Source organism: Pipistrellus kuhlii, unplaced genomic scaffold (assembly GCF_014108245.1).
Source record: "Pipistrellus kuhlii isolate mPipKuh1 unplaced genomic scaffold, mPipKuh1.p scaffold_m20_p_5, whole genome shotgun sequence".
Lineage (NCBI taxonomy): Eukaryota > Metazoa > Chordata > Mammalia > Chiroptera > Vespertilionidae > Pipistrellus > Pipistrellus kuhlii.
The window spans coordinates 8241972-8267158 of NW_023425551.1; the positions used below are offsets into that span (position 1 = coordinate 8241972).

Sequence of the window (25187 nt, forward strand, 5' to 3'; positions counted from 1 at the left end):
CTGTGCAGTGATGGTGAGAGGAACCAGACAGCACACGGGCAGGGAGTGAGTGGGAGGTGAGCGGGGGGCAAGGACAGACATTTTTCAATATGCATGGTTGATGAAGGGAAAAGAGTGTCTAGGACTCCCACTTGGTATTGTAGACATCTGGAAAACTGGAATACATATTCAGAATTACTCTACAAATGAGATGTCTTACATGTTTAGTCTAGTATACGAATGTTCAGAGCTCGATGTTTGGTATCCTTTTCAGTTTTATAGAAATTTCCTAGGTATTTATGTGATAATACGTTTCATCCATAGCAAACCAAATACAATTAACCACGTATGTACACTCCACTCAAATAAGAGTCTATTTGGTTTGAAATCAGTTTAAATGTCTTACGTTTTTACATTATAAATCATTACTGACAATATTCTGAATATACACACAAATGGGATAGTATAGATTTACACCTTCTTTCCTGGAACAAAACTACTAGAGTGAAGAAATAGACCGAAAAGATGAAAACTGAACTTTTCCTCCTCTCCTCTCCTGGGGAAGGGCGTCCTCCTTCCATTTTACCTTCTCCAGTTCCAGGATCTGCTGCTTCTGCTCTTCATCCAGACTCAGGGTTTTGCTTTGCAAAAAATGTTTTTCTTCTTCAAGCTGGGATAATCTCTCACTGGTCCTTGATTTTTCTGATTCTAGATCTTTAATTGTGATCTCCTGGTTCATTTGAGTTGCTTGAAGCATTCCAATATGACCTACTCCCCAAAAGAAAAACCCTCCGATTTAAAATCCGTTATACCGTGGTATAAAGCAGTCTATATTTATGGACACAATTGCGTTTGATACCTTAGTGAAGTCAATGGTCTGCATGTACACATAGCTCTTTTATTTCTTCACTATATAAAACTGAAATATCTGCCATGGGAATACTTCATACCCAAGTAGAAAAAAAAAATTAAATTAGAAAGAAGTGCACTGATATTGCTCCCTGCACCGGGACTATACCACTTGCTTTTTTAAGATTTCAAACCATACAAATTGAAGCAGAAGCAACTCCTTGGGGATGGGAATAAAAGTATTAGGAGTAAAACAAAGTAAAGGAGGATGTGCCAAGATTATAGTACCAGAATGGGTAATCTGTTTTTTCTAATATCTTCTTTTTTCCAAATTCTAGCATGAAGAAGAAGAAATCTGTATGCAGGGAGTGAAGACGGCAGACAGCAGTTTGATTGAAAGCGAATTTGTTTTAGACAAGATAAAGAACTAAGGTGGAGTAGAAGACAGATAAAGTCAGCAATGTTATGAAAAAGTAAAATAAATGACAACAGTAAAGGAAAAAGGAGGGGGAATAGGGAGAGATGAAAAGTGAGTGTGATTAGAAAGGCATTGAATTTACACACTCACAGACAACACGATGGTGGTTACCAGCGGGGAAGGGGGTGGGAGGAGAATGAAGAGGTTAAAATTTTCCTACGTATTTTTACATAGGAAAATGTATGTAAAGTCTAGTCTGCAGCAAAGGCAGATTGGACTTTGGGCTGTGAACACACAAAGCAGTACAGAGATGATGCTTTATAGAACTAAACAGTTGGAACTTATGTAATGTTATTCACAAATGTCACCCCAATAACTTTAATAAAAAATTTTATAAAGTGAGTGTGAGATTAAAAAAAAAAAAAAAAGGCATGGAAAAGCATGTGTTGGGGCAGTTCTCAAGGCGCCCTGCACCAGCAGCACTTGGAACTCACTCCAGTTCAAAATGATGCTCCCCCAGCCCTACTGCACTGGAGACTCTGGGGCTAGGGCCCAGTGTCTGCGGTTGTACATGCCCTCCCAGTGATTTCTATGCATGCTACTTTAGGGAAAAAAACTGTTCCTTTAGGGAAAGGGTAATCTGGGACTCACTGATGAACCATCCAATCAGGAGACATCTGCAAAGAACTAGTCCCAATGGTTTCACCTGGCCCACTGAACACTCAGGCTAAATGTAACTTCAGAACAGACGTGGGCCGCCTCATCCTCTGACAAGGACTAGGAAATCAGCACTGCAGCCACGCCAGGAGGGGCAAGGCAGCTTCAGTACATAAAGTGGTCCTTATTAATAAGTAAAAACAGTGGTGCTGTAATTTACACATTTTACATACTTTACCAAACATGTTTTTAATAGACACATCCTCTTATGAGTGCATTTTTAAAAAAATGTTTTGTAATTGGTTTTAGAGAAAGAGGAAGGGAGAGGGAAAGAGGGAAAGGGAGAGGGAGAGAGAGAGAGAAACATCAGTAGGTTGCCTCCTGACTGGATATTTAACTGGTGACTCTTTGGGGCATGGGATGTACTCAACCCACTGAACCACACCGGCCAGGACCTGGACTGCATTTTTTATTTTAGTGTCTGGTTTCCTGGTGCCTTAACAATTGCTAACTCTTTTTATTAATTTTTCTATAAAAATACCCATTTCTAAAACTAAGTTATCAGTTGCTTATTTATGACTGACGAATAAGATATCAGAGTCCGTTAACATAGACTCTAAATAATTTTAAAACATTATAAGAATTTTGTCTTGAATGAACATTTAAGCATTGTTTTTTTTCTGAGGAATCACCAAGGACGAGGGTCAGACATACTGGCTTTGAGGACAAGGTCGGAAGCTTGCTGTTGCAAACGCTCTCTGGCTGCTGCCAGCTCACTTTCCACTTCCTTGTGCTTGCTTAACAAAGCCATCTCTCCCTGCTTGGCATCGTCAAGCTGTTTCTGAAGACCCTAAGAAAGATCAAGTAGCCGTTACTAATATGCCAGAATGACGCTAAGCTAAATAATTAAATTATAAGCATCAACAACTTAAAAAAAATTATATATATATATATATATATATATATATATATATATATATATATATATTATTGATTTCAGAGAGAGGAAGGGAGAGGGAGAGAGAGAGGCAAGCACCAGTGATGAGAGAGAAATCATCGATCGGTTACTCCCAAATGCCCTTTATTGGGGAGAGAGCCTGCAGCCCAGGCATGTGCCCTGACCTCCTGGTTCCTGGTTGAGGCTCAACCACTGAGCCACACTGGCCAGGCAGCATCAACAACTTCTAATTCAAAAATCACATGTAGCAGTACCAAGTTTTAAATTGTTTGGTGGGTGACAGACACTTATAACCATTTTTAATGAAGGGAAAAAAAAACTCACAAGTAATCTCAAAGCCCAATATTTTTAACAGTCCCAAAGCGCTTATGGAAAATATTAACATGTTATTTAAATAAAACTCTTTTGTAGAAAACACTGAGCAAGATTTAAAATTATTGTTTGGGCCTTTAATATCTTTTCAGGTTTTTTGGGGCCTGCAGCCCTAGTAGGAAATGGTAATAACTACAGAGTAGCAAAGATGACCCCTCTATTGGTTTTTCCCAAAAAGGAACAGAAAAATGCAAAATGGGGGGGGGGCGAGGGGGAGATAAGTTAAAGGAAACTGGGGGGTGGGAGCGGGGGGGGAATCCCTGTGTTGGAAATAATATTGTTCACTCACCTGAACACTGTTCTCCGCGGTGACAAGGGCTGCCTGAAGCTTTTGGCATTTGTCCCGGAGACTCCCAGCTTCATCCTGAACCATCTGTAACTCCATCTTCAGTTTCCCTATGGTTTTCCGTAAAACTGCTTCTTGTGCCTGAAATTCTTTCCTGAGGTCGGCTTCCTTTTCTTTGCTAGCCTTCAGGCTTTCTGCGGTGAACAGCTGTGACCTCTTCAAGGTGTCCAGCTCATGCTCATAGAAGGACTGAGCCTTATTCAACTTGGCTTCGTAATCCTCAATGAGCCTTTGCCGTTCCAGTTTCAGCTCTGCCAGGGTTCTGTTGAGGGTCTCCACCTCCACTCGCAGCGGGTCCCCCTCCTTCTCCTGCCCGTTGGGCCCCGGGGCGCTGGCCTCCTGCTGGGACTGCAGCAGCTCCTGGATCTCCCGCCGGTGAGCGGTCCGCAAGTCTTCCAGCGCCAACCTTTTGTCCTTTTCAAACTGTACCTGGAGCTGCCCAAAGCTCCGCAACCTTTCCTCAAACTTCCTCCGGATCTCCTCCACCTCCCTGGCCATGGTGACGATGCGCTGGACGTGCTGGGCCTCCGCGCAGAGCTGCGTGTCCTCCACGCGGTGCTTGTAGGCCTCGAACTCGGCCAACGCCTGCTGCTTCACCTTCGCGTGCTCCGCCAGGGACGCTTCCAGCGCCTGGATCCTTCTCTTCAGGTCCGACTCCTCCGTCACCTTGCTCTTATACTGCAGGATCTTTTCTCTGGTTTCGGCGAGAATCTGCTGGACTTCCTCTTCGTGAGCATCTTTGAGGGCCTGAATCGCACACTCGTGCTCATCGTTCTTCGTGTTCAGGGCGTATATCACCTGCACGGTGTGAGAGAAGAAAGGAGAAAATTTCAGGGGACGTACACTTTGTTTATTTTTTGCTTACCTCCGTTTTATTGATTTCTTTCTCTCACCTGAAGTTGATTCTTTCATTTGGATTGACAATTTTCTATGCACTGGATACTGACCGATAGATATATTACATGCCGAAACGTCATGCACCGTTTTTGAACTCACAGATCGGTTTCCTTAGCCAACTGTTTTCTTAGAACAATCTTAAGATATGCATCGGAAGACTTTTTAATTAGGAGTTGAAAACGCTCAAAACGAAGACTGTTTCACTACAAATGAAACAGCGAGGAGGAGAGAGACAAAGGAGGCCACCTGGTCTGTGAGAAGGGAGGTTTCCTACAGCCCAGGCTAGCTTCCCGGGGGCGGTGGTGGGATCAGGAGAAACCCTCATAGAAAATCTCTGGTCTGCATGCATATAAGCAGAACCAATGGACGCAAAACACTGGGGGGTGAGGGCAGGTATGGAGTGGGGTGGCGAGGGGCAATGGGAAGATACGTACACATGTAATACCTTAATTTAAAAATGGGGGGGGGGAGAATAAAATTGAATGAGAGGGGAAAGAAAGAAAAGGAAGAAAGGAAAGAAGGAAGGAAGGGAGAGAGGGAGGGAGGGAGGAAGGAAGGAAGGAAGGAGGGAAGGAAGAATGGAAGGAGGGAAGGAAGGAAGGAGGGAAGGAAGGGAGGGAGGGAGGGAGGGAGGGAGGGAGGGGAGGAAGGAAGGAAGGGGAGGAAGGGAGGGAGGGAGGGAGTTAGGGAGGGAGGGAGGAAAGGACGGAAGGGAGGGAGGGATGGAGGGAGGGAGAGGGAGGGAGGATGAAAGGAAGGAGGGAGGAAAGGAAAAGGGAAGGAGGAGGGGAAACGGAAGGAGGGAAAGAAGGAAGGAGGAAGGGAGGGAGGGAGGGAGGGAGGGAGGGAGGGAGGGAGGGAGGGGAGGGAGGAAGGAGGGAGGGAGGAGGGAGGGAGGGAGGGAGGGAGGGAGGGAGGAAGGAAGGAAGGAGGGAGGGAGGGAGGGAGGGAGGGAGGGAGGGAGGGAGGGAGGAGGAGGGAGAGAGGGAGGGGAGGGAGGGAGGGGAGGGAGGAGGAGGGAGGAGGGAGGGAGGAGGGGAGGAGGAAAGAGGGAGGGAGGAGGAGGGAGGAGGGAGGAGGAGGGAGGGAGGGAGGGAGGAAGGAAAGAAAACCTCTGCCTCCACTGGTGGCCTAGAGAGCAGCTTCGCATGAGTGGGGGCTCTGGGCCCTAAGCCTTCCCCAAGGCCTCTTCTGCCTGTTTAGTATTCAATCCATTTGAAACTTAGAAATTTCCTTTTCTAATTCCCTGAGGTTTTTAAAGCCAGATCCTCTTCTCTCCCCGGGGATCTCCTTACATGTTCTAATTAGCGCTTTGCTGCTCACATATAAAGTTTGACTCATCGCCTCACTTCCCCTCGGCCCCCACACAAGGCGGTTTCCTGCAGCCGAGCGTTCTGGGTCCAGGCCTTTACTTCCATTTCAGTCCTGGGTCTGAATGACGCCACTGAGGCAGCCCCAACCTTCATCCCAAATGACTATATGTTCCCTTTATGGTAGCACTCCCATCCCTCTTTCTTCCCTGACATCCCCCATCCTACCCTGCGGTCCCACTCTTCGTAACTATTATTTAAGGCTTTAGAGATGTGCCCACTGTCACCTGAAGAAAAAAGGAGGGATTACACAATCCAATCACCCAGAAGCCAGGAGGCAGTGTCCTGGGGCTCTGCTCGTTTTAACGTGCTCTTACTCTGCCTTTAGAAATGAGCCCCAGCACCAAACAGCAGACACTGCAATTAAGATGCAAAAGCCTTGTCGTTCTGGTGCTTATGTAACCTGAGGCAATTAGGCAGACTACCTGGCTCTTCACATTATCCTGGAAGCTCTAGATCCTACTTCGGAATCCGGACTGTCCCCTGCTGGGCCCGCAGCTGCACCTGCGGAAGGAAGGCACACTTCCGGCCTCTCCACACAGGGCTGTGCTGCAGACAGAGCCCCCTGTCCGCATCCTCGCTTGGCCTGCTGGAACTATCCTGTGCGATCTACTCAGATCAAAGGTAAAGAGACTGAGGAATGACAGGACCCCCAGCTGTCTTTCTCCTCCGAGGTCCACAGGAAAATAGGGGTGCAGAAGGGAAATAAATGCTTATTTATAGTCTTTATCTTTAGTTACCATAATTCCAAACCCCAAGTTACATCCCTAGTGAGCTAACACAGGTGCCCTGGAGGACTCCTTTCACTTACACAGTTATAGATCCCGGAAAGTTGCATGGCTCTCTAGTCCCTCTCCGGGGTCAGACCTGCCTACCAAGCTGGTGGCCAGAAAAGACTGGGGCATGATGAAAACACAGGCCGGCCAGCCGGAGAGAAGTCCATGTGACAGGATGCTAGAGCAGAGCTGGTCGTGGCCCCAGGTCTGTATGCATCGTCTTTTTATTTATTTATTTCAGTAAGCACATGGAAGGGAAAGTGATCATCCAAAGAGATGGAATCTCCAGAGAAAAACAAGTCACACCATCAACACTTTGCTCAAGGTAATGATCTTGAAAAGGAACAGTCCATGGTGGAATGCCATCTAATTGGTGATGAAATGTGGAGGGAGACCATATATGAGCGTTTCCTTGTCAGTAATTTATTGAAATGCTTTTCTTTTCTTTTTTTTCCTAATATTTAATTTCACTCCAGTCTTTCAAGAGTCAGCGCAAGTCCCGTATCCTTTCATAAGTCTTGCCAGACCACCCAAGACCACCCAAACCCATGGGAGTGTCGTCTTCCTTTACATTCAGCACTCCCATTTCCCTAACCACACTCACCCCTGAAACTCAATGATTGTTAGGATAATTATACATATAATTTATGTATACATAGGTATATATATTTATGTATTTATTTATTTGGCAGGGGGAGTCTTGAAAACAGGCTGGAAAGTTGTGTAAGGATGTTAAAGAGCCTGGAAAAGTAGCTGGTGGTACAAAAAGCACAGTAGTACACACAAGTGTGAATAAATGTAATAAAAGGTTAAATTAAACAGGACAGAAGTAGGAATGATAGCATTAGGTTAGAAAGAGTAAGAAAAGGAACCAAAACATCTGACAAATAAGAGAGAAACATTATGGTGAGGAGCTCTAGTTCACTTTATATTCAAATGCAGGGGTCAGCAAACTGGAGCTTGCAGGCAAACCATGGCTGCTGCCGCTGTGGCTCTGGAGTGGCGTTTTATCAGCGCACAGTTCTGCCCATTCGTGGATGTACAGTGGCGCTCTCTTATCCACAGGAAATACATCCCAAGGCCCTCAGTGGGTGCCTGACACTGCAGACAGTCCTGAACCCCGTATATACAATGTTATTTCCTATACATACCTACCTGTGATAAAGTTTCATGCATACATTTGGTATGGTAGGAGATTAACAATAATAATAATAATAATGTGGTCTCTCTCCTGAAAATAATTTATGGCACCGGATGTACAGCACGGATAAGCTGGACTAAGGGATGATGCACATCCCGGACAGCTTGGAGTGGACGACATGAGATTCTCATCATGCTGCTCACAGTGGCACATAACTTAAAACTTATGAATTATTTATTTCCAGAATTTTCCATTTAATATTTCCGGGCTGTGGTTAACCATAGGTAACTGAAATTTCAGAAGAAGAAACTGGACAAGGGGGACTACTGTGTTACCTACAGCTGCTTTCCCACTCTAACAGCAGAACTGAGTAATTGTGGCAAAGACCTTATTACCGACTTCTGATCTATATATATATAGACAGATATATATAGATAAAACTGGGAGCCACAAATAAATTTTAAAATCTCCATTCACATCAACTCTATTTACTAGACCACTACAACTCACACACTGGAAGAATCAATTATATGATTTAAAAGTGTATTATATAAAAGAAATAAAATATCATAATGGTCATATATTAATATTTCTTTCACAAAAAATGTTAAAATAAATTTCTAAAAACATAAAAAGTAACAATAAAAGGGTGGCAATCAATAAAAAATCAGGAGTGCTCTTGTAAATGACCTTTTGAAATACATCACTACTGAATTATATTATAGTAAAATAAGAATGCTATAGCCCGGCTGATGTGGCTCAGTGGATGAGCATCCATCTAGGAACAAGGAGGTCTCGGTTCGATTCCTCGTCAGGGCACATGTCCGGGTTGCAGGCTTAATCCCCAATGGAGGGCATGCAGGAGGCAGTCGATCCATGATTCTCTCTCTCATCATTGATGTTTTTCTCTTTCTCTCCCTTTCCCTTCCTCTTTCTGAAATATATATATATTTAAATATATATATATATTTTTAAAGAATGGTATATATAAATTTTCAAGTGAACCTTTATTAGAGGTAGTATCCTCTAACTGTTCACTTTTTAAAATAATTATAAAAGTAACCATTTATTAGTATCTTTCTCTGATTAGTCCCTGTTTCTCAGACCAAGGTAATATAAATGTTCTATGTTCTTTAAACACATTGCATTTGATTTGAAGCAGAAAAATTGATACAAACTGGATCAAGACCCTAAGTGAAATAATTTCTCCAAGCTTCACGTTTCTCAATGTTAAAGAGAGATTATATTTATTCTATTCTAGTGACGCTGTTAAAAGAACAATCTATCTTTGAAATTTTTAGAATAATGTTACATAAAGCTTTTTTTTGAAAAATGTAAAGCAGTATAAAATGGTAAGGCTTCCTTGCCATTGCATAATTTACTTATAGAGAGAATGAGACTAATTTTAAAAGTAAGGGATCATAACCATCTATAACACTGGCTACTATTTTCCACATAAGAAAAGGAAACTCTACCATTTCTTTCCATAAACTATTTTAAAAGACACTAAGAGTCATTTACAGTTTTCTGGGACTATGGCCATTCATGGAATGGAATAGTACAATCATTTCAGCAATTTCATGGTTCCACCTTATTCCAATAATGCATAATTTAGCTATACATTCCAAGGTGAATAAGCAATAGTGAGTAATTTTTACTTCTTTCTATGAAGATTTTCAGACAATCTTACCCACAGATTAAATGAGAAGGATTCTAGCTCCCAGTTTAAAAAATGTCACTCAGCCGGGACCCGTTTGGCTCAATGGATAGAGCGTCGGCTTGGGGACTGAAAGGTCCCGGGTTCAATTCTGGTCAAGGGCACGTACCTTGGTTGCGGGCATATCCCCAGTAGAGGGTGTGCAAGAGGCAGCTAATCGATGACTCTCTCTCATCAATGTTTCTAACTCTATCTCTCTCCCTTCCTCTCTGTACAAAATCAATAAAATATATTTAAAAAAATGTCACTCAGGTAAAAACAAGTAATTTCTGAAATAGTTTTCATTACTGGCAGCTGCTATGGACTGAATTGTGTCCCTTCCTCCAACCCCCAACCCTCCAATTCATGTTGAAACCCTAATCTCCAATATGATGATTTAGGAAAAGCGGTCTTTGGGAGGTAATTCAGTTTAGGCAAGGTCATGAGGGTGGGCCTTCTTGGTGGATTAGTGCCTTTATAAGGAGAGAGACCAGAGAGCTTGCATCCTCTCTCTTTCTCTGCTATGCGTGGGCACAGTGAGAATGTCTATGTTGATCTGTTATGGAGATCAAGCTGACTGACACAATGGCAATACATATATATGTTCCCACTAAAATCTAACCTTTAGTAATATAGTATATTCACTGAAAAGTATGTGTTATATCAGCTTTAAATATTTTAACAGGTTTAACACTGCTAAGACAAGGGAATCATTGAATAAATGATGCTACCTTCATACCTTTCACTCGGTACATGTCATAAAACCATATCTCATTTTAAAAATATATATTTTTTATTGATTTTTTTATAGAGAGGAAGGTAGAGGGAGAGAGAATTAAAAATATCGATGAGAGAGAAACATCGATCAGCTACCTTCTGCACACTCCCTACTGGGGATGTGCCCACCAGCAAGGTACATGCCTTTGACCGGAATTGAACCTGGGGCCCTTGAGTCTGCAGGCAGATGCTCTATCCACTGAGCCAAACCGGCCAAGGCAAAACATATTTCATTTTGAAGAATATCTCATAATATAAGAAAGAGTTTATAATACAAGGCAAATATACAATGTTATATACAATACAACTAGAGGCCCGGTGCATGAATTCGTGCAAGGGTGGGGTCCCTCAGCCTAGCCAGTGATCAGGCCTAAATGGGCATTTGGACATCCCTCAAGGGGTCCCAGGTTGAAGAGGGTGCAGGCTGGGCTGAGGGACACCCTCACCCCACCCTGACCACAAATTTCGTGCACCGGATCTCTAGTAAATAAGTACGTACGTAAGTGAAGAGGGACTGAAATTTCAATCCCGGAAAGGGCTCACTGTTGCAGCAGTCATGGAGAAAATATGAGGCCAGGATTACCTGATTTCCTCACAGGTGGAAAGTCTGGTGTTGGCTGAGGGAAAAGAAAAATTCCTCCCAAGAGAGAAAGGAGAAAGACTGAGATTTGAGGTGGAGAGGGAGGAGGGCAGCTCCTGTCTGGTTGCTCCATACTCCTCCATTGCAGGGAGATGAGATCTCAGAGCACAGGAGCCAACAGCCGCTTCTCTCCATTCGCCATAATGATGCTACTAACCCAGGCGAGGCCAGCCTCAGCCTTTCCAGTGTGTGCCGCTGACTCAGGGCAGACTCCCCCACAGCAGTCACAAAGCAAACCCTCTCAGCACTGCTCCTCCAGCCGGTCCTTTTCCTACCAGTTCCCATGTTTACTTTTTGTGCATTTGAAAATTCTGGACACTTACTCACTTTCCCTTTCTGATCAATGTCTGGGACAGATAGACATGTAGGCCAACCAGAGAGAGAGGAGAGACAGAGAGAGACTCAACCCCCACCTCCACCTTAGAGGACATATGCACTACACTGGGACACAAGGGAACTTATAAAGTAGTAAAGGAGCAAACTCAGATGCCATTTTTTTTAAAAGACCTACTACATTTTAAACAAAAGAAGAATTATGTTTTCACAATTCTATTTTTGTTATCAAACCCTCAGTTCTAGTTGAGCTAGTCACCAAACGATTACTGAATAGCTTGTTTAGGGACTTTAATGTTTCTATGAAATGGTCCACCTTTTGGAGCCTGTACATTAGCGCATCCTTACAATATAAGGGCATGTTAAAACTGTTTCTCTTTCAGAGCTGATGGAATCGTCCATCTTTCTTTTCTCGAGTGGAGTTGGGAAGCTAAAACTGGGCTTAAACTGCTGGTCACTATGGAGGGAATTTTTAAGAGGCTGTGAGAGTGGTGAGAAAAACAAAGCAACTGGCAGGCTGGCTATCTAAAAGAGGACTACAACAGTCCTTTATAATGTGATGTGAGATGTCGACCCTCTTAACCCCTATTCTCACAAAATGCTCAGCCCTGTATTTATTTAAATGATTGTAAAATTAGACCTCTAGGGAGATGCACTGAAGATCTAAAGTTCAAGGTGAGAGGAACAGATGCTACCCATGCAGTCATTTTGTCCTGGCAATGAATTACTTCCATTTTTCTTCATTTCTTGGTCCAGTTTATTTTGTTTTAAGGCAGACTAGGGGGGGGGGGAGGCTGTTCATCACACATTATGTAATCAAATTAATTCCAGCAACAGACATATGTCCAAATGAAACATTTACAAGGCAGTTAGCAACAACAACAAAATGTTCATTTGAATTTATTTACGCCAAGGGCACTATAAAACTCTAATTTAAAAAGAGCTTTAAAATCCAATCGCTTTGGAAATTTCCTTTAAAGATATGTTTGCTCTCTCTGAATTTCTATAATTGTTGAAAAAGTCTTTTTGAATAAAATTTGGTCTAACAACATTGGAGGTAGATATTTTCCTCTATGGTGATGTAGAATATATGTTTCCCCAGAAGATTTAACTTGACTTGTAAAATAGCAAACTGAAATCTTCTTATAAGTCTTATTGAGGGTCCATGCAATGGGATTTGGCTACTAAACTTTAACAACAAAAAATTAATCATCAAACATAGTGAATGCCTCACCATGTGCTCAGTACTTTATAAAATGCATTCTGACAAAGGAAAGTATAAATGTTCTTACTTAATAGAACTCACTTAAGTAGGACTGCTTAAAATAAAACATACAAAATAACGATAGACAGTTTTAGATAATGTATGCTAAGCGTAGAGTACAGAATACTACGCAGAGCGTGAGAAGTTATCAGCAGAGATGACTGGATGAAGGCTGCTGTGGACTGGAAGGCTCGGTAGACACAGGAGGTTGTGGAGAACTGTGAGAAAGTAACCTGGGGTCAGGGACGAGACAGGAGGGATTGCAGTGGCTGGTGTGGCCAGATAATCCTGAACAGAGAGGTGAGTAAAAGCTAAAGTTCCCAGTGACAAAGTTTATCCCTGCAATTGAATTGGGAAGTGGGTCTCTCTAGGAATTTTAGGAAACTTAGAATCCACACCCATTTTTCCGTTTGTATGCTCACAGGGGTGATGGACAATGATTCTAAGACCTATTTTTCCACATTTAAACATCTCTTAAATTAGGATGCATCTTAAAGTCAGTTGTGTATCGTAGTTTGACTGTCTTTTTTCAAGATGCACCTTGAAAATCAACCACTATTATGAATCAAGAGTGCTATGAAGCCATTCGGAAGAGGGGATTCGTGTTTTATCATTAAGGAAGAACATAATGACTAACCCCTGAACCTCTTGCTCACAAGGAACAGACGAGAGCAGATGCCATAGAGCAGGAAGGAGCAGGGACATCTAAGTTGTGTCCTTAGACAAAGCAAAGAGTTCAAGGCCAGAGAGACCAGAAAAGATATAAAAATAGGAAGTGATTTGTCAAGAACGGAGGGGGAGAAATGCCACTGACAATGAAGCAAATTGATGTGTCCAGCACAGTGATGGAAAAGCATGGGGTAAAATCAGGGCCTGATGGGTTGTTTCCAAGTGTGTCAAGAACAGTTAAACCCCCAGGTTATCAGTTGGAGCAAACAGACAATTAACTCCTTCTTCATCGGTAAAAAATAGAAGGTTCTCTATCAGATAATCAAAACAAGAAGATAATAATATTCCAGAGTTCCTATGCCATTGAAATGGGGGTCTTGCACCTGCTCCTTGCCAGGTGGAGCTCTTGGCAGTGTGGGTGGAGACCAGATGCCATACAGCAGGAGGGAGCAGGACGTCTAAGTTATGGAGAATACAGTGTCCTCAGCCGGAAAGGTGAAAGCCAGTATAGAAGGTTCCAGCAGATGAGTGGCACCTTCTTTTCAGGAAGTCCAGGCAGGCAGCTGATTCTTCCATGGCTTTCCCACCTCCAACATGATGAGACAGTACCACAAGAGTAGGAATTCCCTGCACCACAGATCAAGCCAGTGCAGCCATGATGACTGCCATTTCTCCAGTATTCGGGAGAGGCCGTACCAGACCCCAGCCCTGCTCTCACACACCCTGATCCTGTGCCTCTGCCAGGAATGCGGATCAGAAATGAAGGGAAATGAAGAAGAGCAAATGCATGACAACAGTTACCTGGGACATCACAGGGCCCACAGGACTGCAGACTCTTCCTTGGTAAGAACATCCTGCCCTTGGATTGACAGGCGGAGTTGGGATGGCAAAGCTATACTGAGTTATCTCGTTATTGGCTTCAGAAGAGCGTGGATGTCAGCGAAATAACAAGGTCAGTACAGTAGGATTGGGATAAGATTTTTCTATGGAACTTACATAATAGAATCTGGCGAGATGTCCTCCTTGAAAAGTCAGAGGCTTCGGAGCCAATGGGCATCGGAGGCCCAGGTTCCCAGATACCAGTAACTAAGCATGACACTCAGATCCCGAGCTGGGATCCGGCCTCCCTGCGTATCTCTTGAGGCCTTTACCACCTCATCCTTTGACTAGCAATTAGAATCTCCAAGTCACATTACTCCCTTCTAATCCCTAACACCAGCTACCTCACTCATGCATAATTCAAAGGCCTAAAATAATTGTAATTATCTGTTTTGGACATAGACACCTACGTTCTAATTTTCTCATTTCCTCCTTTCACACCTAAATGTGCTGTTAAAGAATGAAAATAAACAAATGTGTCACCCCAAGAGTTCTCCCTTCTACTGTTTCCTTCATCCCTGACATAAAGCCATTTTTAGGGCCTATCAGTTACACTTCCAAAGTAGGTCATGAACCTCTGCTCATCTCTCCATCTCCTCAGCGGCCACCTGGGGCAAAGCCACCACCGTCTCCGGCTGCAGGGCCAGGGCCACTGCAGTGGTGATCCAGCTGTTCACCCTGCTCTGCTGGAGCTGTGATGCAACCCATTCCTCACCCAACAGCCAAAATGGGCCTCTCAGAGTACAAACTGTAACATAACTCTTACTTACAACCCTACAACAGTTTTGATCATGTGTATACAGGGGGGGGGGGGAAGCCAACATTCTTGTTGTGGCCTTCAAGTTGTACCTGATCTGGCCCCGACTCCTGTCCTACCTCAGCCTAAAACTAATTTCACCAAATGAATCAACAAACACACCACCAATGACGGAATAGGAAGCAGCACCAACTTAGAGACCAGTATTACAGAGGCTTTGTGCAAAACTCACGAGAAAGCTAAATTTCTACACACTGAGTTTTCTTTTTTCAAATTTATAATTTGTTTTATTACCACTGGAACTTTGAAAATAGGGGAAAGGGGGAGACATACATTTTTACTTTTCATTTTGGAATGTTTCAAATAAGTGAACTCCAAAGCATATGTGATGGACATGAGGGCCTTCCTTTTAAGCAGATCACATTGGCTGAGGGACTGCAGACCCATGTGGGTGTGGTGCTCCCCACGACAGTTAGTCTGTCCTGAGTCTGGTGATTGCTAAAACTCCTGTGGCAGCTGTTTAGAGAAAGCAAGGGCAACCTGGGCATGCTTCACAACCAACACGAGAATGCTGGTGATCTCACCGGCCTGCCCAAACCACACCACATTGAGTTTTCTTAATATAATAAACTAGAGGCCTTGTGCACAAATTCGTGCATGGATGGGGTACCCTGGCTTGGCCAGCAAAAGGGTCAATTAGGGGGTTGGCCTGCTGGGGAAAGAGACCGCTGGACGTTGGCCAGCTGGTGCGGGAGTTGGCTGTGGGAGCACATTGACCACCAGGGGGCAGCTCCTGCATTGAGCATTTGACCCCTAGTGATCAGTGCATGTCATAGCAACCTGTCGACCCGTCAACTGGTAGTTCAGTCATTTGGCCACTTACGTGTTTATATATAGAGATAAGTATAATATAATATATAATAAGTCAGTCAAGAATTAAGCTAGCAGTACCTTTCACTAAAATCAATAAACAGCGGAAACCGGTTTGGCTCAATGGATAGAGCGTCGGCTTGGGGACTGACGGGTCCCAGGTTCGATTCCGGTCAAGGGCATGTACCTTGATTGCGGACATATCCCCAGTAGGGAGTGTGCAAGAGGCAGCTGATCGATGACTCTCTCTCATCGATGTTTCTAACTCTCTCTCTCCCTTTCTCTCTGTAAAAAATCAATAAAATATATATATTTTTTAATTATAAAATCAATAAACAGAATCAACGAATGATTTTAACCCTGCTTGTAATGCCATTGTAATAAGCTGGCTATTATTTAACAGGGAAGGAGGAAAGGGAAGACTAGATAATACAGGCATGCCATTTATCCAGCTTTGCCATGAAGTTGTATTAACATTCTCCCAGTCTGTTCCCAGCTGATCAAGGGGGGAAGGCACTGGACACAGGCAGCCTGGATGCATGCCCAGTAAGTTCTGGGTGATGTGGGAAGGTGCATATCTCTCAGTCACACCTGGAAGCACGTCAGTGGCCACAATAGGTATGGCCACTGCAAAGGAACGAAACCTGCATTTTTAAACTCCCACACAAAGGGAGTTCCCTCTCTTGGCTCTTGGCCCTCTAGCTCTCTTGGGACTCCTGCTGTAGGAGGTGCACTCCCCTGCGTTCACTCACATGGCCCACGGCCATGTGGACACCCTACAATGGATTCATGGATTGAATCTGGACTGAATGTCTTAGACCTGGGTGCAACGTGGAACGGAAGTTCTGGACACTGGTCCTGCTTTTGGCTCTACTGGAACCTCAGCTGCACCTTTTCCAGGATGGAGTTAAGGGGAAAAGGACTTTGAAACCTGAGGAATGTAACTCCATGCAAATGAAGTCTTCTATCACATCTCATTCTCCCGTGAGGGCTTCTGAAAATGCTTATTTCAGTGGCACCCCAAGAACCCCACTCCCATAGGGCACGGGGAAATATGGCCCACTAATTTCTCTGATAACACTTGCATTTTAGAAATGAAAATTCTGGTTGTACACTGGAGGATATATTGGATGAGGTTAGACTATAAAGGACAATCAAAAAGCATCAAAATAACTTGGGAAACTGCCTTGGGGTTCCTAACAGAAACCTTGGCAGGGAGAGATGACATCTGAGTGGATTAGGAGCTTAGACATGGCAAGGGAATCTGGTGGTTGGTTCAAAGCAGGAAGAGAGATACCCTCTCTCAGCTGTTCAGTCTGTCAGGAGGTCATGTACCCCTACAAATTTCATTCTATCTCCAACCAGGACTCAGGCCTCATGAGTCATAGCGGGCTTTCATAGCACCTACTAACTGGATACTCACATGACCAACACCCTGCAGCCCCCATGGTGACTGCTGTTTCAGACAGACTGGGACGGAGCAGATGTAACTCAGGAGCCTTGACTCTCAGGTCTATAGTTCTGCTCTTTGTTCCTATCTGATCAGGCACTTCTAAAAATACATCACCCCAAATCTAACTTTCTCTAAGGCTAATTGTAGGTAACCATTTTTCTGCTCAATAAACAAAGGAATATTACACTTCCATTGTAACTTTTTTTTTTTTTAAATCCTCATCCGAGGATATTTTTCATTGATTTTTTTAGAGAGAGTAGAAGAGAGAGGGAAAGACAAACAGAAACTATGATGTGAGCAAAACACATGGATTGGTTGCTTCCTGCTGGAGCCCCAACCAGGGTTCAGGCCAAGGAGGAGTCTGCAACCAAGGTAGGTGCCCTTGACTGGAATCGAACCCTTTGGTCTGTAGGCCAACACTCTATCCACTGAGCCAAACTGGCTAGAGCCATTAATAACTTTTGACACCATGGTAGTCATCCTCAATTTGACACAGGGGTAAGAGGTAATGTAAGAATCACCAAGTGGTCTTTTAAAAAACTTTACAATCAATCCCTTCTCCCATTATGATGGCCACCCACACAACTACCAAGAGGATTGACTGAGTGGAAAAAAGATTAAGAACCACCTACTGCTTTACTTAAATATGAAAATAGGGATCTATAATATTAATTCAGTAATCAAAAAGAAGAAATACCTTCTTCTTTTATATTTTATAAGAATAAGAATTCTAAAATATAACAGCGGTACCCCCTATTAAATTCTAAGGGAAGTTAATCTGTGCTTTTGAAATGTTTTTTTCTGTTGTTGTTTCCTATGGTGAAAACATTTTCAGGTCTCAAGCTACTTCTCAGCAGGAACTACATATAGTTTAATGAGATAAATATTATGCTGGGGTCCCTACTGAGAAAATATCAGTGCCATTCTGAAAGAATCTGAAGTTAAGAGAGGTAATGAAATTCTAGGAAAGAGCTTTAAAGTTGTCAATATTCAAATTCTTTAGAGAAAAAAAATCATATTTAATTTAATGACCGAAAATAAAACAAGCAAACAAGCAAAATATATATATATATTTCTCTTTCTACTATTCCATCTCCACTTTTCTTACAGAAAATTTTAAAGAAAATACCGTTTGTAACCTTGAAAGGGAAGTTCAGGTAAATGAGTGAATTACAATAAAATAGAGCATGTTAGCTTGGCAATTACAGACAATAATCCAGATTTCCCAAAGTGTAAGGCATAGAAGAGGACTTTAATCAATCAATAATCCTGCTAAGAATGTTTCTGTATAAGTTTTTACGTGGGATTTATTTTTCAACTTAAGTAGAATTTGTGGAGTCTGGCTACAGTGTTTGAACAGGTTGAAGCCTCAGACGGATGAGAGGGCACGGTCCTCTTGAGGCAAAGCTACAAACAAGTCCCAGCTTGGAGGGCAAAGCCCTCCCAGCACAAAGGCTATGGTTGTATGTAAGCTTGACCTATAGTCTGACCTTGTAGTCCTAGGTAGCTGAGGGATGTGGGCTGTGGGAGGTGCAGCAAGTGCTGCCAAATCAAAGCTTGAAAGAGTTCAGAGAATTGCAACAATAGGACAGAAGTAGATTTGAAACTCACGAGAACATTGTAAACATCTTGACCACTCCCCTTGTTTTGCTTTGTGTGACCTGACTACAAAGTAAAGCTTCAGCTTATAGGCTGTGCCACTGAGTCCTCATCCAGGTACAGTGATCCACCTGGCCCCAACTGTATTCTTTTGTCTGTTTTCTTTCATCCTTCACTGCCCCTCCTCAGATTCACCCCTGGCCATTCTGGACGCGGTTGAGAATTGATGAGTCATTTGGTACATCCTTGAAGGTTAACCTACTGAGATACTGAAAAACAATTTTCCAATGTGGCTGCATCATTTTTAATTCCACCAGCAATGTATGAGGCTCCAAATTCTTCATATCTTCACCAATATCTTTTTATTCTTTAAAAAAAAAATTATCATTATAACCATCCTAGTGGGCGTGAGGTAGTATCTCGTATAATTTTCGTCTGTATTTCCCTAATGACTAATGATGGCAACCTAATTTCTCGGGACTTTTTAGCCTCCATCATCATGTGAGGCAATACCTTATAATAAATCAGATTTATATATCCCATGACATATTGCTAAATAAAAAACAGAGGCATAACATTTTAAGAATTTATTTGAGCAAAAACTGATTAGAAACTGGCAACACCAAAAGTAAAGTGATTAGAAATGGTCCACTGACAGAAGCCAGGTGAGACAGACAGGAGAGGTGGAAGCAAAACAAGGAAATCATCTGATTGTCTATAGCTTAAAGCCTAGTCGGCTGTTTGTGACTGGCTGCCTTTAGGTTTAGATTTTGTATCCTTGAGGCACTTTCAGGCTAAGATTTTAGTTTGCTTACATAGGCTGCCATGCCATCAGAGCCACATCAGCCTAATGGTCTCTTTGCTTAGTTAACATAACAATATCTATCATCCATCCATCCATCCATCCATCCATCTCTGCTACTCGCTCTCTTTCTGTTGAATATTTTAATATAGGTGCTTAAGCCCTGAAAGGTCCTTACCCCACAAACAGGCAAACAAGCAAAAATACACAGAGGACTTTAGATTCGATCTAGTGGACAACAAAGAAAAAATGAGTCCCTAGGCACAGGATTACATTTATTAATAGAATCATACCACGAAGCAAGATAAGCTGAAATAAGGAGAGCATGAAAGTAAAGAAACTACAAAAACAAGGTCTACATTGATTCTTACCTGGAAAAATGAAAACCTAAAAGATATTTCAAAGAAAAAAAATAAAACCACTTAAGAGAGAAAAACAGAAAAGAGAAAACTTTAATTGCAAAGTTCCACTTTGAAAGGAGGGTAGGGTCACACTGAAATGCTAGACTTGAGAAAGGAAAGTAGGTTTTTTGGGAGGTTATTTCTTAATTCTTTGGCATGTGAGAGATGTCTGATGGAGAAGATGATTAATTCCACTTTGGACATGTGGCATTTGAGGTGATGGCAGATATCCAGGTACAGATGACAGGCTTAAAAGATGAAATGGACAGAAGTTCCCTAAAATTCATTAGGATTCTCCATCCCATAGTCACATTTTATGCCACCAGAATAAATCTCTTGTCTTATTCAAGGACATCACTTGGCATTAGACATCAAAGTAACTGGCTACTGGACTACGGTTCTACCGTGCAGTTAGTTTACCAGCTCCATCACTGAAATCTGCAACTATCTCCCACACTTATGCTATTCATATCCATACAACCTACTAGAACTTCCTTCCTTTCCAAGGGGATATAAATTTGGGCAATCACACATCCTGAGGATTTACATTATGATAAAGGGAAGCCAAGAGACAAAAACAGAAGAGCAAAACTATCATATATATTCAATATTTAAAATACAAGATCTCTAACCTCCAAGAGTTGTGTATCTTCCTTCATGATATAGACACCTCTTATGTAACTATCTACTCTCTTGCCAAGAGTCTAAAAGGAGCAAAATAAGAACTTAATCAGATGGAAAAACTCTTCCAGTATAGGGTTAAAAATTAATGTAGCATAATTTGAAACCAATAAAAGCTGCTACCTAAATACTCACACATTCACTATTACCACTAAAGCAAAGATCCAAAATCTTGGAGGTAATCACCAAAGTCCCTGAAATTGTGGTCCTCTTGCTTATTATTCCAACAAGTAAAACACTGGCAAGTGGCTCAGCAGTGACAATATCCAAAGTGTAACTTCTAACATTGCGCTAACCTTACGATAAAAAAAGCATTTCTTGCAGAAACCGGTTTGGCTCAGTGGATAGAGCATTGGCCTGTGGACTGGAGGGTCCCAGGTTTGATTGCAGTCAAGGGCATGTACCTTGGTTTCGGGCATATCCCCAGGGGAGGGTGTGCAGGAGGCAGCTGATCAATGTTTCTCTCTCATCGATGTTTCTAGCTCTCTATCCGTTTCCCTTTCTCTCTGTAAAAAATCAATAAAAATATATATTTTAAAAAAGCCTTTCTTAGTACCATAGATTATTATATACCCATAGATTATTATATGCCTTCATTTAATGCTGAGGGAAAGTCTCTGTGAATCTGGAGGGTCTACATTTGTGTTCAAAATGATAGAAAGACCTCTTTCCTGATAATATATATTAGGCTTATTTTTTCCCCTCACTGGGAAAACTCAGACCCTGTACTAATCCTTTGATAACCTGCCGGCTTCCCTACGTTTGGTAAACAACGGTACTCCCCATGGGACTGCATAGGCCTTCACAGAAAACTTGCAAAGCATTCCAACGGATACCAAGTGTCACATTTAATTTTTTCTTGGGACAACAACATGTCTCACTGATCTCTTCACTTGTCTCTGGCCAGCTATTTTCTCCTTCTTCCCCCGGCAATTATTAATACTCTAAATGTTTTCTACTCTGCCTAAGGCCTCCACCGCTCATGATTTTAATCACCTCCTACATGCTAAAAGCTTTTAAACGTTCATTTCTAGTATGAATCTCTCCTCTTGGCTTAAGGCACATATGCAAGTGTTTGCTAAATCTTTCTACTGGACTATATATGTTCACCTCAAATTCTCTCAACTCTTTCTACCTCTTCCATCAATTCTGCGGCTCTCTTGGTATGACCTGCCTTTAAATTGGCCCCCGGTGATCTCTGTCTCCTGATATTCAAGTTTTTGTGCAGCCACCTCCTCCATTATGCTATGGGTGGTCTGTGTCACCAACAGAATACAGCAAGGCTGATGCTCTAACACTGAGATTGCTATGAAAAAACCAACACTTCCATCTTGGTCTCTCTCCTCCCTCCCCCTTGCATCACTTGCCATGGAGAGGTCCGGGTAGTGAAAACTTAAGTCTCCTCCTAACAGTCCTGTGCGTGAACTCCCCAGGGAACCTCCAGCCCAGCCAAGTCTTCGGAGAAGCCCTGGGCCAGAACCACCCAGCTAAGTGGATTCCTCAGCGTCAGACACGGTGTGAAATGATGCTGGTTATTTTAAGCTGCTACACTTAGGGGTAATTTGTTACCCGGCAATGAGTGTCAGGACAGAAAACAGTAAGAGTAATTATCTGCCAAAGACATTCTATTCAAACTAACCGTTCTTCCAAGTTGTCTTTATGTTGGACAAATTGCGGAAACTTCCAACCAAATGTGCTCTAGCTTCAGAGACTATAAGATGTTTGGTTATCTTCAGATACTTAGACAAAGGCTTTTACCAAAACCAATTCCCATGCTGGCAGTTTGTGCTGGGAAGGGAGTAACTGTAAACATGTTTTAAGCAAATGATAAATATAAAAAAAATAAAACTTTAAGAAAATTAAAACATCAACATATACATTTTTAAATATATTTTATTTATTTATTTTTTTATAGAGAGGAAGGGAGAGAGATAGAGAGTTAGAAACATCGATGAGAAAGAAACATCGATCAGATGCCTCTTGCATACCCAACACTGGGGATGTGCCCGCAACCAAGGTACATGCTATTGATCGGAATCGAACCTGGGACCTTTCAGTCCGCAGGCCAACGCTCTATTCACTGAGCCAAACCGGCTTCGGCAACATTATATTTTTAAAGGTTTCACTCCACTCCATGGAATAATTTATACATTGTATTCCTTTTATGACCTAGGGCAACGTGGCAGATTCGGGTTCAGTTTAGGAAGATTACAATTTGCATACAAGGAGAGAATCTGTTTGCAATTTTATCCCAGGCTTCTGATTGCAGGGTGGCTGCTAGGTGATTGGCAATCACACAAAGGATGAGTATTCCCACCCCCGCTGTCCCACCCACCCCTCTTATTATCTTCTAGGGAGATAAGAGTCAAAATTACACTCATATGAGGGTGTTTAAGGTGGTAATAAGAGTCACAGTCACACAGGCCGTGGCAACAGCTAACAAACCAGAGCAGTAGGGGGTGTGAGGGGTGTGGACAGCAGTTGCCAAGTTCTGCATCCATTTTTAGATACAGTGCATCCTCGTTCTTCATGGATTCCATATTTCCAAATCCACCTACTTGCTAAAATTTACATGTAACCTCAAAACTCAAACACAGGATGTTAGATAAGCTTCCTGCTGGCCTGAGTGCCAGTGCCTCTGGCCGTGAGTTCACCGTTAATAAAAATGTGTATTAAATAAGATGTCTTTAAGCAGAAAGGCACCTAAAACAAGATTAGATATTGATTGATGAAAATATGATGAGTGGGTGTCAGAAACGTAACCCTGTACTTCTCCTAGAATAACTGGGTACTACATGACTATCTCAAATAATGAGAATCAACTGTATTTTATGTGCTGCCCAAATGTACTTAAAAAAAAAAAAATATATATATATATATATATATATATATATATATATATATATATTATTGATTTTTTACAGAGAGGAAGGGAGAGAGATAGAGAGCTAGAAATGTCGATGAGAGAGAAACATCGACCAGCTGCCTCCTGCACACCGGAGATGTGCCTGCAACCAACATACATGCCCTTGACCGGAATCGAACCTGGGACCTTTCAGTCCGCAGACCGACGCTCTACCGCTGAGCCAAACCGGTTTCAGCCCAAATTTCCTTTTGATAGCTGTGCTCCCTAATACTGTAGCACACATCTGCATCAAAAGGGAAAAGACCTACAAAATGTAATTGTAAGGCTATGTCAGCAGAGTCTGAACCAAAGGGAAGAGGGAATAGAAATTGATGTTTATTGTCTTCTCCTACACAAATCATCTCTTTAATCTTTTCAATAATTCTATGAGATGGGCTTTGTTATTTCCATTTTACAGATGGGAAAACTGAGGCTCTGAGAGGTTAAGACACTGAAGGTCACACACTGGTGAGGAGGGAAGCTGAAATTCAAACCATACTGTATCTAATCGGCAAACCACACCTCAGACCCAGGTGGTAGGTCCGGCTGCCACACCGGACACATGACCATGGGCATGTGGCTCTTTGCCCATGAGAGACCTAAACTTAATTCAGACCCATGAACTCCTGGAATTCAGAAGACTGGAATTTCCCTTCCCCCTAGACCAGTGGTTGGCAAACTCATTAGTCAACAGAGCCAAATATCAATAGTACAACAATTGAAATTTCTTTTGAGAGCCAAAATTTTAAACTTAAACTCTATGGGAAGGTACATTGTTATTAACTTAATTAGGGTACTCCTCCTAAGCTGGCCTTTGCTAAAAACTCAAAGGGCCAAAGAGCCGCATGTGGCTCGCGAGCCGCAGTTTGCCGACCACTGCCCTAGACAATGATGTTATCAAGGTGTCCATTATTCTTTAAGTTATTCTTAAAACCCCAAATTAAAGACGAATTTGGAAGGCACTAGCCTGGTTTTTTTATCTAAGAAAACCAGATATATAAACTCTACCCAAAATAAGCCAGACAGAAAAAGCTGCTCACAACTGGACATTTTATATATGCCATGTAAAATTAATCGTCTTATTAAAATGTTCACCTGCTTTATTCTCATCACATTTTCTCACCTATTGGAAAAAAGAAAAACTTATAGTTTAAAAATGGAACAGTAAATTAATATTGTTAACAAATGGTGTCAAGTATAGTATCTTTTATGGACTAGGCATTTGACAAAAGCTTACCAACAATATGGACCCATATGCTCATATTTAAGTATATCTACTTTTGTTACTGAGTAGAGCACCATATTCAGCCCACACCCACACAGACACAAGCACACAACTTCCCCTCAGAATTACACATACTCTGTTTATATCGTTTCACTAAGCAAACGACCTAAGAATAAAAATGAAATACTATTCGGTGTTTTGATTATGAAATATTTTTTGAAAGAAATGAGATTCTGGTAAGATTGTGCTGAAGGAGAAGTAGGATGAAAAATGCAGAGCCCTATGAACATGCAGACGCACATTCAGCAGAATAAATGAAATCTTTCCGGCCAGAAAGCCAATGTCTAGAATATGTAAATAGTCAAACTTTGTAATTCATTTTATAAGAAAGAGAGGCACTGCAAATAAAAAACTAACAGAATTTACTCAGAAAGAAAATGTCAGCATATGCCACAGGATTAGCATAGGTTTGG

The 25187-nt window shown here is 42.2% G+C and overlaps 1 protein-coding gene across 23 annotated transcripts in view; it reads right to left on the reverse strand.

The window, feature by feature from the left end:
- The window catches only part of FAM184A (family with sequence similarity 184 member A), a 69345-nt gene that overhangs the window by 37251 nt on the left and 6907 nt on the right, over window positions 1–25187 (reverse strand). For all 23 annotated transcript variants that reach the window (XR_006740009.1, XR_006740008.1, XR_006740007.1 and 20 more), the window contains exons 2-4: window positions 3523–4377; window positions 2618–2753; window positions 566–747 (exon numbers count right to left, since the gene is read on the reverse strand). Coding sequence is in view for 17 of the 23 variants with exons in the window: in XM_036415425.2 (XP_036271318.1) it covers window positions 566–747; window positions 2618–2753; window positions 3523–4377 (1173 nt within the window). In the remaining 6 variants the exon portion in view is untranslated. The remainder of the gene's footprint in view (window positions 1–565; window positions 748–2617; window positions 2754–3522; window positions 4378–25187) is intronic.